Genomic DNA, 16,571 nt, shown 5'->3' on the forward strand with positions numbered 1-16,571 from the left:
ATGTCTCACATTCCACTGTAATTATTTCATGATTTTCAAACAGATCACATTATCTCCCTTCATTCTTGCTTATATTTGTGTGTTATTCTGTACCTTCCTGTGTCTCTCTCTTCTCTTATTCAAGCATGCACACACGGGCCTGACATAATCAAATTACTCATGCTGCCCTCTCTCATCATACATATCCACCCATCAACAAGCATCCAACATTTTCTTCTTCATCATCGTCTCTCTCTCTCTCTCTCTCTCTCTCTCTCTCTCTCTCTCCTCTTCCTTTTTATTTTGCCAATGATGTGTTTTCATGTCAATTTTAGTTTGTTTTATTCTTTACCTGTAGGCCCTACTCACTCAGGATTCACAATACTTCATCCATTTCATCTTTATGCGAGTTTTCCCCACATTTTTACATAATTTCGTGTATTTTTATGCATATTTTTCTTCCACTGTGGATCCTTGCTCCTTCCAGCTGTGCCAATACTGAAAAATTTCTGTCTCTCTAGCCAGGACCCAGCCTGACATGTAGTTCCTGTGTTTGTTGCCTGGCTCATGGAATTCGTCCTTGATGGCCTGCCATCAGGTTACCCATCTATGGCTGCAACCCCTACTTCTACAATCGTATCCATTTGTTCAAATTTTGTCAGTCCATAGCCCTCAGCAACCTAGTCCTGGTAATCAGGCCCAAACCTCCTTGCAATACCTCCACTCTACCCGTGCTCTCCAAACACAAATCACTGCATCCAGTCTCCCAGATTGAAACTTTTGTCCTCCAGAAGCTAGAGCAGCATGCACAACACCACCTCAAAAAACTCTCCAATCTGTTCACCTCATACCCCTGTATCCTCTTATAACCACCAAATCCTGCCTTGCAGACCTACTGCATTTACCACACCCATCCACCACCATAAAGAATCCAGGCCTAAACAGACCTGCAGCACATTCATGAACTAGTCCTCTAAAATCTTCAGTCTCACAGAAGTATCAGTCCTTTCCAAAAGGTTTCTCTTTTGCTCCAGTCCCAAACCGATAAAGACTTTTTGTTCCCCTGGTCCCTTCAGTGGAAACCCCACCAACATTACCCATCAGGCTCGATACAAACCTGATATTGAATCTTGCTTGACTCGGTTCACTCTTCCATCCAACCATGATCCACTCCCACTGTCCTTAAATAACACCTTGTTAACTGTCCAAAATTCCCTAGCCTTGAACTGTGCCTGAACATGATTCCCCAAATTCATCAACATGGAAACTGCCCTTAGATCAACAGCAACAACTGCAAGCCACCACCTAAAATTTGATTCCACCCTTATAATCCTACCTGCCAACAAAGGCTCTGCCACTGTTGTTACGAACTGCAGAGGGATACCTGGTGGAGGGACTACATCAGCAGTAGTCAGACTAGCTCACATACAAACCCTGCCACAGTGATTCTATTCCAGAATCCAGCAGGATCTCCAGTCCCTCATCAAATACTTGGCTCCATCCCATAAGCTCTCCCCTGAGTCTCTCTCCTCACCCCCCACACTTCTGCATTCCTACTTTCTACATGATTCATAAAGTATATAAACTCAGCCACCTAGGATCCCCTTTTGTGGCTGGTTACTGTTCCCAAACAAAGAGAACCTTTGCACTTGTGGACCAAATCTATGGTACAGCAATTGGCACCTGCAAGGCACCAGCCTGTTCATGGACCATCTAGAGGAGTCATTCCTGATCACGCAGAATTCCAAACTGCTGCCTGGTTCGGATTCATTGATGACTTCTTCATTATCTGGACTGAGGCTGAGGACACTCTATCAACATTACGACAGAACCCCAGTACCTCCTGCCACATTTCCTTCACCTGGTCCTCCTCAGCCCAGCAAACCACCATCCTCAACGTCGACCTTTACCTGAAGGATGGCCACGTAAGTATCTCCGGCCACATCATATCTACCAATCACTAATAGTACCTCCTCTTTCACAGCTGCCACCAGTTCCACACCTGGAAGTCCCTCTCATGCAGCCTAGCCACCCATGATCGTCACATCTGAAGTGACAAAACAGTTCCACCCCAAATATGCCAAATATCTCACTGAGGCTTTCACCCATCAAATGTACCATCTCAATTTAGCTCTGAAACAGAACTCACTGCCCAGGACTGGGGTAACTGAATCACATTCTCCACCAGGATTACAGTTATCATTCATCATCCTGTGAAATGCTCACCATTATTCTCCCCCCCCCCCCCCCCCAAAAAAAAAAAAAATCCCGCCCCCAATACACAAACAGTGATGTATTTGAGATAGATCAATACTGTATAATCATTGTAAAATCAAATGTTGTAGAATACTTCTTTTGAATAGTTCATTGTCGGTGATATGTTGGTCTTTGATATGGAACAGTGAATCTGTACATCATATAGAAAAGTATGCTCCTGCGCTTCTAACAAAGCCATAATGCAGGTGGGCAACAGATGCTCAAGCTTCACAAGTGCTTGTAAAAGGAATGTACTACTTTCTTGTAGTGTGGGGCATCCAAAAAAGGGTGATCTGCATCCTCAACTCCACAAGAGCAGAAAGGTGTCTGTTGTTTTCTCCTGTTCTCATTGCCAATCTTCTATCATATGTCTGTATAAGACATATCAGTAAACTGTACTTGGGACTGCAATCCAGGTGGTATGCCCTGTCACAGCAGTTTCTTTGGTTAAGCGGTCCACGTCTTCATTGTCAGTGATTCACAGTGTGATGTCATCCAAGAAAAATTGACAGAATGACCTTAATCACACATCAGTTCCAACACTTCTATAACCTTTTATACAATGAGGTTTTCTGTTAAACAGGTGCTAAAATTTTTAAGTGCTGCTGCTAGATTATATAAAGTGTCACTGGGTAGGAACTATAGATATGCTGTCATCTAGCAGAAACGAAGTGCTTCTACAACAACAAGTTCTGCAGCCATGGTAATTGTCTCTGCCGGTAATCTGAATTGCCCAAACTTCTGCAAACATGGTATTCAGTATGTGCTTCCAATGGAGACACTTGTTTTGGAGACATCAGTATATATTGCCTATGGGTACTATCTTAAAAACTGCACCAATATTTTGTGAGCCTCGTGGTCAAAAGTACTGTCAGTTACTATGTTCACCTTGGACAATTCCAGTGGGGATGGGATGCTAAAACTATTTAGTATAGATACCTTAATGAATTTCCTTGACATCTCCTGAGTATGTAAATATGTTTGAAGTAGAAAAGAAAGAGCTTTGGCACTCTGGAAGCTTCTAGTGAAGCACTGTATTGTGAGATTTAAGGCAATTAATTTCAGATTGTTGGATTCATAACAATTTCTTTTAAGAAGAAATTTGGAACAGAGATACCGCTGACATAGATCAGAGGTTCATGCGCTTCAACCAAGAACATATGATAGAACCATGAACTATAAGTGTGCGGCTGTTGCAAGGATCTGTTATGGCACATCTTTTGTTCAATATCTATACCACTTACTTAAATAGAATATCCCTGGAGAAGGTAAAATACTTGCAATATGCAGATGATATGAGTGTGTTGGTAGGGATGGAGCACATTGCTACCAAAAAGGCCCTTGGCACTTAATACCTGCATTTATTAACAATGTTACGGTAACTATCAATTGCAACTCCATAACATCCACTCCCTTAATCAATAATTGGGTGTACCACTGCACGATAAAAAGTTTAGTGCCGTACTGTTGTTCAAGCCCCACTCAGTTCCTCTCAAAGCTCTGATTATGTTGACAGCCACTCACATTTCTTAGCAACATATTTTTTGTGTACCTTCCAGTTAGCCTATGGTTGATAAAGAGTCCCAGGTACTTGACTACCATCTTCAAAGGGAAACTGTGGATTTTTTATTTTTTATTTATTTATTTATTTATTTTTTTTTTTTAGCCACTGTTTGAACAGGAACATTGGGGTTGTCGGGCCTTGCAGACTTCAAGGGATGTACTTTTGGACATATGCGTATCATCTGCATATTGCAAGTATTTTACCTTCTCCAGGGATTTTCTATTTAAGTAAGTGGTATCGATATTGAACAAAAGAGGTGCCAAAACAGATCCTTGCAACAGCCGCATACTTATAGTTCATTAGTTCATGGTTCTATCATATGTTCTTCTTGCACGACTATTAGCAATCAGTCAGAGAGAAAAGATAACAGCTGTTCTGAAAATGTGTGGGAAATGTGTTGTTCATTTAGTTTTGTGCCTCACAGTGGGAGTACTACATGTTGACAGCCATCTCACATTTACAAGCTGCTTAGCCCCCCCCACCTTTGTGAAAACACACCTGATTATTAACAAATAGCTTATGGAATTCAAACCACCACTCTAAGTGGAATTTGACCATTATTTACAATGCTTGGTGAGGGAATTTTAGTAATATTATTGGTCGGTATGATGCCACTGAATCAAGATTCTTCCCTGGTTTGAACACATGTGTCATCCTGCCTATCTTTAGAGGCTCAATGTTGTAATTTTCACACCACATTTTATTGTAAATATGGAGTAGGTATTATTGTCCTCCACAAGGTGGAAATGATAGCATATTGTATTGGACATTATCTGAGCCAGGGGCAGAATTTTTATCAGAGGAGAATGCTTTCTGCAGGTTGACCATTGAGAATGACTTTAGAAGAGGCTAACTGTCATTAGAATTTGTATACTCTGTGCTAAGTGGGTGTTTGAAGGAGGTAAGTTTCTGCTTGTGTAACATATGTTCCATAACACAACTTGTAGGCAGTAAATTGTAATGGTAATTTATTGAGGTTTTCTTGAAACTCTTCATCTTCATTCACACCCGTTGACATTGTAGTGTCCTTAGTTATAGACTTGCAGAAGTTTTTGCAACTTGTCCTCTTCTTGTTTTTCAAAAAAACCTCTTGTTTCTGCCTGTATTTTTTGGAGGCTGATGTAGTTTTGTTGGGTAAAATGTGTCTTATATTTCCTCTGTGCTTCCTTACATTTGTTTGCTCTCTGACATTCGGTTTCCACCACACAGGACTGGCTTTGTTTGTAATGCAAAATGGCTTCTGTTGAGAAATTGCCTTTGCAGCAGCCTCAATAATGCACTGTATTAATTTACAATATTCAGAACCTAGATTTTTGGTTGTCTAGTTGTGGGAGGCTCACTTTTAATTTATCAATATATCTATCCCAGTAGGCTTTCCCAATTTTCCATCTCTGTGTGGGGTACATAAAGTGAGATTTTTCCTCTGTGCCAGGCAAAGTCAGAGGAATTAGCAGGTGATCAGAATCCAAAGGATCTACCTTTACCTCCCAGGTGGTTAGTAGTACCACATGAGGCAATGCGATGCAGTGGCCTACTGCTGATCTGGTCTATAATGGCGGGTTATTTGTGTTGGAGATCTGTCATTCAGCAGCAGTAATTTTCGTCTTCTAGGATTTTCATTAATAGCTCACCATTGCGAACACTATACAATGTTTGATGAGTCCACAACATATGCAGTAGATGCCCAAATTGTTGTAAAAGAGATGTAATATTGGGCCTAATAGGAGCATGTTAGGTGGCCTGTAGATAATCAGTATATTCAATTTGGGTTCTAAGATTCATGTGAAAACTTCTGTGGCTTACATGTCTTGGTTGCTGCATTTAAGTTCAAGAGTATTGTCAGATATACTTCCTTTCACAGGTGTAACTACCCCTGCGTATGGTTGTTTCTGTCACTTTTAAAGATGTCACAGTCAGGGAAGTGGAAGTTCTCCATGGACTTGAGCCATTTTCTAGAAATGGCACAGACTGAAAATTTGTGTGTTTGGTGAAGTGGATGAGACTCTCTTTATTGGATCTAAGTGACATAGCACTTCACTGTAGTGTGCTCTTTGACAACTTCATCATCATCTAAAGAAACTGAAGAGAGCAAATCAGTAGTTACACTATACTGAATAATCTCTGCTACAGTGTGAGCATCCACAGGTATGGCTGGAGCAAGATGTTTGCAGAATGACATGTATGGAGGTATGAGTGTAGTTAATTAGGTTGTTTGTTTGTTCATTTTAGTGATAAACTGAGGTTGGAGAAGATATGAATTTCTTTGTATTGGTTTTGCAGGGTATCGTTTAACCCACCTCAGTAAGTTTTTCATTTCTTGTAGCTTATTGATGTGTCGGGCTTGTAGATCCTGTACATGTGCCACTGGTGGCTATGAGGCTGTCCTCCAGTGTGGTGGTAGTGGGGTTAGTGGGGACACTGAAAGCTGTATCATCACTGACAGTGTTTATGAATGAACACAAGGTAGTTCCAACTTGGTTCTCTTTGCTTGTTGTGAGATAATTATTTTATTTTTCAGGCTAGAATAGGTCACAGATGTGCTTTATTGGTTTGATTATAAGAATGACAATTGTTGTCAAATATATGTGTCTTTTTCCTCTTAAATAATTATTTATTGTTTGGATCTAGTGAGAATGATGAAAAATGTGGTGCTATTTGTTGTTTTTGTCAGGAATTATTTGTATGTTGTTCATTGCCACTTTTTCAGGCTTAACATTTTACCTTCATTTTTGAAGATAGTTTGACAGTCCTGATAGGTGAAATCAATGAAACTAAGTACATGAATGAAATGTTTGGAAAACAACTTTTTTTCCAGACAATATACATTCTAATATGTTTGATGGTTCATTAACGGTTTATTTCTTTTTTCCCCTTGTGGTTTTTTTTGATCTGCAATGACCAGTACACCACTGGCATTTGAAAAATTATAGCTATGGGTATAGCACATTTCAGTAAGTGCCATTAACAGAACACTTTTATATTTGATACAGGAAATCTTTGGATGGAAAACATTTCAATATTGACACATCCACAGTATCTGAAAGTGTGAAAGTGTCAAATGGAGAGTGTTTAGTTCGAAAGGAAGAAAAAGTAAGAGCTGCAGCAGTAATTGCCAACAGGGACAACATGTTGTGCACTATTACTGATGTTTCTGAATTAATACCGTCAACAGAAATTCGGCTTGGTTACCGTGTACCATCAGTTGTACAACCAGGTAAGTGTACCAGCTGTAGAAGACATACAGTGACTGTCAACTTGTTGCTAGTTTGGTTTGGTTTAGAATAAATGACATTCTGTAATTGTGTGCTTTTGTACTGTAAATAGATCCGTAGTTGAAGCTATCAGCAATGTTAGCTGAATCAAATGGTCTGAAACATGTTAATGTAAATTAGAGTACCAGATTTTAACTTCATTTATTTATTATCCATAAAGTGCCAGGTGTAGCAAGAATTTAAATATGATTATATAAGCTAGTCAGCTATAAGAACTTTCTATGAGTGTAATGATAGTGATGCTGCTTACTGAGTCTGATTTGGGTAACAACAAGAAGTTAAGTTCAGTGTTTTGCACATAGAAATATCTAACATTGCATTGAATCGCAGACAAGGGTGCTAGCTTATTTTCATATTTTAAGTCATTGTTGTCCTACACAATTACCTTCAGGATTCAAAATAACTAAAGTAAATAAAATATCTAGCAAAAGTTTACAATATTGTGTAAAGCAAACAACTGCATAAAGTGTAGACCTTTCACAGTCAGTTTAATTTGTAATGCCCTTAATGACTAATTATAAGAATCCGTTTCAACTGGCTGCAATTTGCACAGCCATGATACAATCCACACACACACACACACACACACACACACACACACACACAAAATTATTCAGAGTGTGTCTGGCTAATTGTTTAAGAATTATAGTGGGATTTTGTATTCAATAAAAAAGTTTTTAGCAGATTTAAAGAGAAAAATCTGTAAATATTTGCATACTTGAAAGAAAATTATGAGCTTTTTGTATCTGCCGTTTCTGACACAAATTGTCGTACTGTCCAGGAAAACAGGCATTTCCCCTGTCAGGTGTAGCTAATTTTATTTTAAATTGTGCAATAATGTGAATACTCCATAAGCAATAGTGTGTAAACAACAACTCCTTAGTATAATTGAGAAAGCAGCAACTTTTTGTTTGTGAGAGTATTCCTGTTGTTCCCTTTTTTTCTGCTCATTTTTCCAACTGGTCAGCTCATCCATTGAGATTTTGGCATGCACCCATTATCATACAGGTTATGTACTACTTCTTCTTGATCATGATACAGTAACTTCCTCTGTCTTTACATATTGACAATAGCATCTTGTAATCTTACGCTCCCTCGCATCACCTGTTGATTGTCACTCATTTTCTAATTAATTTCTGTTGATAAGTTTCAGGTGGAGTAAGATTCACAAATAACTTTTTACTAATCTTATTTTCTTGTAGTTGGCTCCAGTTTGTCACGTCTTAAGGGTTGATTCTCAAGGCCGAAATTTTTGACATTGTTGGTTCCAAATAATGTGTTAATGTTTAAGTAAGCCTGCTCTGTAATTTCTGTTTCTGTACTTTTTATTACATCACATTTTTCTGTATCACACCATCTTTACAGTTTCCTCTTCATTGTCAAAAATTACATTGTTATTGCCAACATAAAACACGTTCGATTTCATCAGAGGCATGCCCCCTACTTCCACATTCTGTGGTATTAACAATATTCCAAAGAGTTTACAAAACAAAAAAGTTTATAAACTTTCTTGACAAAAGAAGTATCTTCACCTAGTTATATCATTATTTTGTAAATGAAACTATCTGCACTGAATGACTGTGACAGCAGGTTGGACTTTATATAGCGGCGGTTTCATAATGTCTTGAAGTGTCACGGCGACGCAAGGCGGAGAGTTCCAGGCACTTCTGCTCCAGGCCTTCTGATGTTGGTGCGGCCGCAGTTGCCGGCACCAGACTTTACCTGAAGGTTCGCACACCGGGACAAATTCTAAGTGTGCTCACAGCATCGTAACACTATCATGATTCACACCATTTGTTTTCAGTTAACCCACTTACTACCGTAATAATTATTTGTTTTAACTCATTACTGAATGTATTTTAAAAGGTAACTATCGCCAGACAAGGAAAATAAAAAATTCCAACATAATTTTGTGATTTTACAAAGCATAATATAACCAATAATTTTCTTAAATTATTGGGGGGAGGGTGGGGGAGGGCTTGATAAGTTCTCGTGGTTCCAATTTTTAACTACTGAAGAATTGTCTATTTTTATGTTGATTTTTATTCTTTCACATTTTTCTATATCACACTGCCTTTACAATTTCCTTTTCAAAATTGAAAATTACATTGTTATTGCCAAACAGAAGAAACATGTCTGATCACATCAGAAGCTTGCCCACTACTACCCATCCATTCTGTGGTACTCACAATATTCGAAAGAATTTATAAATGTTCTTGAAAAATACTTTCTATATTAATCTGTTCCATTATTTTATAATTGAATCCAGAAGTAAACATAATAAATATCATCTGATTGTGCAATTAATAATAGGAATTTTAAGTGTACCAGATATTTCGTAATTTCAAATGTTTCTAAAAGAAAAGTAATTTTAACTATACATACAGAGTTAGTACATATCAATTGTAACAATGAAACTAAAGTAATTTTTTTTATGGGTTATAGCCTGACATAATATCACATCGTGTACAAAATCATATGAAATTCTTTTAGAAAAACAGCTGAGATAATATTAACCTCTTTAAAAAATAGACAGTATGTTTGGTATCGATAACTTCTGTTGAAGAAAAGTAATGCTAGAGGAGGGTGTCCCTTTACAAACTCAGTCATAAATTTTATACATAAATGTCAAATAATCATTCCATTTTTAGCTTATATTAACATACATTTTATAGAGTTCTATTTTTATTTTGTGTAACAGACTTCAGTTACTTGAAGTTTACATTTTAATGTTTTTGTTACAAGGGGTTTCTCTGCACAGGAAAAGTATTTTTTCCTGCAAATCATTTTTCCCTGCAACTTTAAATTTGTCTGCATCTTTTGTTGATTGTCATGCTTTGTGGTAACTTACTATAAAACCTTTTTTCTTTGCCCAGAGATTAGTTCTGTCTCATTGATGTGTGTGTGTGTGTGTGTGTGTGTGTGTGTGTGTGTGTGTGTGTGTGTGTGTGTGCGTGCGTGCGTGCGTGCGTGCGCGCATGCTCTTCTGGGATGTGATACAGGAACCAGTGTTTTAACCTTTCTGACTGTGAAACTGTACATGTTATGAAATGTTACTCGTTGTTTAATTTCTGTGTTATTTACACTGGCTGACAAAAAAAGTGAAGCACCCAGAAGAGGAGGAGGAAAAAAAATGAAACATCATCGATTGAGAGGGTTATTTAAGTGATTGCAAAATCAAATCAGATTTACAAAGGACTTGGCTGTATGAGTCCACTTATCAGTGTGATGTTGCCCTCCCTGTGACCTGGATGCCTGCACTGATTTCGTTGGAAAGGCTGTATCAAGCTGCTGTTTCCTCTCCTGAGATAATCTGTCCCACAGCTGTTGCAGCTAGTCCTCAGTATCCTGCATACTTTGGCTCAGATGACGTTGGTGACCAAGGTGGTCCCACACATGTTTTACTGGGAACAGATCTGGGGATCTTGCTACCTACAGGATCATGTCAGCATCACACAGATAGTATTTAGAGACACATGCCATGTGTGGATAATTATTGTCCTGTTGAACAATGGCACCGTAATACTGTCACATGAAAGGTAATGCAAGGCTGCAGGATGTTCATGACATGCTGTTGTGCTGTTGGAGTTCCCTCAGTCACTACCAGCTGTGACCTGAAGCCAAACCAGATGATTTCTCATATCATAACACCAGGATTAATACCACTGAAAACATGTAAGAATCAGACTTCTCCCAACCTTGTAGCCACAATCTCCAACAGTGGTTACCTGCATAGTGCAAAACTACGATTCATCATTGAATACAATTTGACACCATTCATCAGCAGTACATGCTTTCCAGTCATGGGATAACTCCAAACACAGCTTTCACATTGTGATGTTAAAAGCAGTGTACACATGGCATGGTATTTCCCTATTCAAGTTGCCGACATGTTGCAGGGAATCCATTACTTGTTTTCAGATGGCAGACACAGATGTGAAGGAGATATAATGTGCTTGGTGTGAAGTATAGTGATCCTTCCATGTGGAAGATCTGATGTGGTTGACCTAAGCCTTGATGACAAGTATGACCGTCATTGTGTTCCCATGAAGTCCAACATTGGGCAGTTTCACATTCGAATGCTCCACAATATGGATATTGCACAATTCAACTGACCGACAATGAGGTCTGTGTCATACTCCCTGAAGTGATGATAACACTTTCTCACTCGAGTATGAGTATGTAGCATCTCCGTGTCTTTCACAGTGATCACTCAACATCTGACACTTTTTAAGCATGTTATGTACACAACCAGGTCTGGTAAACAACACTGAACACAAATGACACTAATACATGCTGACATCTGTTCTACCTCTCACAGAGAATTGCAACTTCGATCATTTATGTAGCCGTTGATGGTGTGTATGTGTAAGAAGTAAATATAATATTTGACCGTGTCTTTTGGCTGTTTCAGTTTTTTATGTCATGTTGTTCCATGTGATATGTAACTGCTGATTTTTGTTGTGATTTATTTAAAAGTGTGACAACCTGGTCTAATTAGTAAGTGGTGTTAAGTGTATTACATTGTAATCCTTTACCTGCCATGCCTGATATCATTGTGTAAAAAGCAATGGTGTATTATCAACAGTGTGTGTCATAATGTTTAAAATTAAAATTCAGAAATGTCTGTAATTTTAATGTGTGCTGGTATCCTGTCACTGGAACCATACATATGTTTAATAACACACTATAAGATTTCTACCAATATTATGAGAAGGAAAGTTGCTAGTCACCATATAGCAGAGATGCTGAGTCACAGATAGACACAACAAAAAGATTTTCACACTTAAAGCTTTTGGCCAATGGCCTTTGTCAACAACACACACACACACACACACACACACACACACACACAAATGCAAATGCAACTCACACACACGACTGCAGTCTCAGGCAACTGAAACCACATTGTTTGACTATAAGGTTTCTTGAATCACTGAAAACCGTATAAAGAAACTTTAAAGAATGGTACAAAAACTGTGACTCTTGTTTGTGACACAAGCATACTAACCTTTTCAGGCACGGCCTGGCTGATAGGTGATCAAGGCATCACCTGGTTCACAGGAAATAATTTAAGTCTTAGTCTCAGTGGGCCTCATACTGTGTGATGTTGGAGAAGCAAAAATGACCTACTGTACCAGAAATAGGTATTAATGGTTGTACACTAAACAAAACACTGTGTGTAAGATTCCTTGGGTTCCAGCTGAATAACAAGTTACAGTGGAGTCAGTGCATAGCTAAACTAACAAAGAAACTCAGTTCAGCACATTTTGGTCTTAAAAGTATCTCTTATTATGTTGACACAGAGGCAGGCATGTTTTCTTCTTTTGCATTCCCTGTTATAGTATCTTATGAAATTATCAGCAAGAGTATTTATTCAGTAGATGGAAGCAAGCAGTTATGCTATATGCTTTTCTTAGTGAATTTCCAGATGTGTGTTGATCAGTGTTACTACCTAAAGTAATTATGTGTTACGTAAACTAATGAGAATGTATAAACAGCTACATGAATATGGCATTGTATATTTTAATGTGTTTTTACAAGTTAAATGTTACAGCAAACCATACACAATAGAGAGATATTGCAAGTTAAAGTATGTAGAGTAGTGTGAAGCAGATGTTATGGACTGTTTTGAAATAATTATCTTGCTACCTTGCCATGACAGTTCTAAAACTATCAAGAGGATTGGTAGAAATACACTTAAATACTATGTTACACTATATACAGAAACATTTCTAGCAAATGTAGAGCAGCTGCCAGTCATGGTGCTTATTAGTTAGTTAGTTAATAATTAAAATTGATGACAGTAAAGATTCAGAACAGATATTCCTTTAAGAGCAAAGGCACAAACTAAGAAGTTTCCATCATTTGTTCAGATGGAATCCTTTGCCTTGTCTGAGCAAGTGAGACTGTTACAACCTATCTTCACTACTGAATCCTGGTAGGATGAGACTGTGATCAGTAACTTAATTTTCCCATAACCCATGAAATATTCAGTGGAAACACGTTGTTTAACTGCTGCAGATTTGTTAGATTGTAGAAGGTGGCTGTGGCATTGATGTTTAATACTTATTTCTGGTAGTGTGGGTCATTTATTCTATGAAACCTCTACCACCACTGGCAAGGAAATTGTAGATTCCCACTTTTCATATAAGCAGATCATCCTTGACAGATCCCAGAAGAGTTCATTTTCTTAATGTCCATCATGAATTTGATAATTTTTGAGTAAATATTTCTTTTGTACAGAATCAAGGCTGTAGATTTTACATCTTTCGCATTCCTCTTCATTTGATTGGTGAGGTGTTTTGGCTTTCAGAGCTCTCTTTTTCTGAAATTGTGCATATGCAAGGTGTATCATAATTAATGGCAGAAACACATACAGTTGAAATTACACAACCGTAGAAAGAAAAAAGTGTCAGTAGGTGTAGGTCCACAAATGAACTGTTTGCGAGGTAATTCTGACTTTGTGGCTACCAGCCACCACTGATTTGTTTCATTCTAAATATCATTTTGGTTAAGAAAAGATAACATTACATTATACAACATCAAGAAAAGTGATTAGACATAATATGGTAGAAATGGAGATGTTCTCAGTTAGTATGACAACAGTTACATGACTCTTCAAGGAGCTGTTCAAAGTGTTGTCATTGTACCCGTTGCTGCAGTGAGTTCTGAATCCTTTCAGATATGCCTGGATCATTTCAAAATTCTTGACAAGCATTAACAAGTTTGTGCTCCAATTCTTCAACCGTGTTAAATGGAGTGGTGTACGCTACATCTTTAAGATGGTCCCAAACACAGATATCGATGGGGTTCAGATCAGGCTATCTCAGAGGCCACTGTACAGGTTCTCCTCACCTAGTCTCTCTCTGACAACATCAGCATGTCAGATGTTGCTTCACTATAGCAGTGAAATGTATCAGTGCTCCATCATGCATGTATCATATCCTCTGGTGTTGCTCTAAGAGACCATCCTCAAGCAATCCTGCAATATCATGCTGCAGAAATGGAAGGGAATACCATCCATTGAGTTTGTTTGGTAACATTTATGGTGCAGTAAGTCAATTACCAAGTACCTCTAACCACACATTCAATGAGAAATATTCCTGATATGGAGACTCGTGTGTAACATGTGGGTTGGAGCCTAGATAACTCCAAACATGAGAATTCTGATAATTAAATACACCATCATGAGTGAACTCTTATTTCACCTGTAAATAAAATGTTATTGTCCAAAGGAGGGTTACCAACGGCTTTTTGTTGCATCCACTGACAGGATGTTAGTCTAGGCCCAAAGTCCACCTCACTAAGGCAGTGAAATCGTTGGATTTGCTACGAATACGTTGCAGTGTGATGCATTATTTCCCAAGCATTACTCTGGTGTGTTCCAGGAATTTGTATGGCAAGTCTTCTTGTTGAGGCTCCTGGACAGTGTCTGACTGTTTCCAGCACCACACTTTCAAGCCCAGGTATAATTCAAGCAGACCTATCCACTCCCCCAGTTTCTCAGAAACGTCGATGCACCCGTGTAAACGTTTGACTCTCTGGGTGCCTTCGAGCACGGTATACTTTTTGGTGCAAGTGTGCAGCCTACCACACATTACTCTTAGCCCTACCATACATGAAATACATATCTGCATACTCCTTGTTACTGTAATGTTCCATGTTACCTCCAACACTCACACAGCACAATTGACACTCTGCAAAAAACTGTGTAATGTACTGTTTTATCTGCTCTGTTTACAACTCCATGTCTTGAAAACGTAAACAAAGATAATGCCATGGATTCGCATATAGTATTTAAACAGTATCACAGTATCACGTCACTTGTGGCTGCTAACCAAAAAGTCACAATTATCTCGCAAATTGTTCGTTTGTGGAGCTGTGTTTACCGAGACTTATTTACTTTTAATGTCATCTTCATTCAACTTTATGCATGGATGCCATTAATTATGATTCACTTTTACATTTTTCTTGTATATTTGCGCAAGGTTTAGTGGTTTGTCCTGTGAGTTGCCAGTGTCAGATGCTACATGGGTCCTGTGGGTTTTAAGTCCACTTGTAGCTTACGAAGGATTGTAGCAGCTGAACACATATAATGGAATTCTGTTTATTTTTGACATTGTTACTTGTCAATCTACTCACAGAGGTTTTTAACATTGGGTTTATATAATTGGGCAACAAATAGAAAACTTTGTAATTTTCTTCTGAACTACAGCCATTAAAATTGGTTGCTTTATGTCACATGGGAGCTTGTTGAAAACCTTACCTCTAAAATACAGAACCCCTCTCTACACCCTAGAAAACCAACGAACTTGAACAGATACTGTAACTTTGTTATTGATGGTATGTCTCAGGAAACAGTAATCTCTGTTGATTTAATGAGTGAAAGCCACTATGCACATAACTGTTCTTTTATTAATGATGACTGGTTTCAATCTGACTGCAAATGCCTTCAGATCTATATTGGGAAAATGAATACTGAGGCACAACAATATATATATATATATATATATGATGATGGAAGGAAACATTCCACGTGGGAAATATATATATATATATATATATATATATATATATATATATAAATAGAAGGAAACATTCCACGTGGGAAAAATTATATATAAAAACAAAGATGAGGTGACTTACCGAACGAAAGCACTGGCAGGTCGATAGACACACAAACTAACACAAACATACACACAAAATTCAAGCTTTCGCAACAAACTGTTGCCGCATCAGGAAAGAGGGAAGGAGAGGGGAAGACGAAAGGAAGTGGGTTTTAAGGGAGAGGGTAAGGAGTCATCCCAATCCCGGGAGCGGAAAGACTTACCTTAGGGGGAAAAAAGGACAGGTATACACTCGCACACATGCACATATCCATCCACACATACAGACACAAGCAGACATTTGGTCTTTAAATGTGTCTGCTTGTGTCTGTATGTGTGGATGGATATGTGCGTGTGTGCGAGTGTATACCTGTCCTTTTTTCCCCCTAAGGTAAGTCTTTCCGCTCCCGGGATTGGGATGACTCCTTACCCTCTCCCTTAAAACCCACTTCCTTTCGTCTTCCCCTCTCCTTCCCTCTTTCCTGATGAGGCAACAGTTTGTTGCGAAAGCTTGAATTTTGTGTGTATGTTTGTGTTTGTGTGTCTATCGACCTGCCAGCGCTTTCGTTCGGTAAGTCACCTCATCTTTGTTTTTATATATATATATATATATATATATATATATATATATATATATATATATATATATATATAAAACAAAAATGATGTGACTTACCAAATGAAAGTGCTGGCAGGTCGACAGACACACAAACAAACACAAACATACACACAAAATTCAAGCTTTCGCAACAAACTGTTGCCTCATCAGGAAAGAGGGAAGGAGAGGGAAAGACGAAAGGATGTGGGTTTTAAGGGAGAGGGTAAGGAGTCATTCCAATCCCGGGAGCGGAAAGACTTACCTTAGGGGGAAAAAAGGACGGGTATATATAT

At 38.3% G+C, this 16,571-nt stretch overlaps 1 protein-coding gene across 2 annotated transcripts in view; it reads left to right on the forward strand.

Annotated features, from left to right (window-relative positions):
- The window catches only part of LOC124804747 (putative helicase MOV-10), a 317,343-nt gene that overhangs the window by 112,610 nt on the left and 188,162 nt on the right, over positions 1–16,571 (forward strand). For both annotated transcript variants that reach the window (XM_047265048.1, XM_047265049.1), the window contains exon 4: positions 6,790–7,013. In XM_047265048.1, the coding sequence (XP_047121004.1) occupies positions 6,790–7,013 (224 nt within the window). The remainder of the gene's footprint in view (positions 1–6,789; positions 7,014–16,571) is intronic.

This window comes from Schistocerca piceifrons, chromosome 7 (genome assembly GCF_021461385.2).
Source record: "Schistocerca piceifrons isolate TAMUIC-IGC-003096 chromosome 7, iqSchPice1.1, whole genome shotgun sequence".
Lineage (NCBI taxonomy): Eukaryota > Metazoa > Arthropoda > Insecta > Orthoptera > Acrididae > Schistocerca > Schistocerca piceifrons.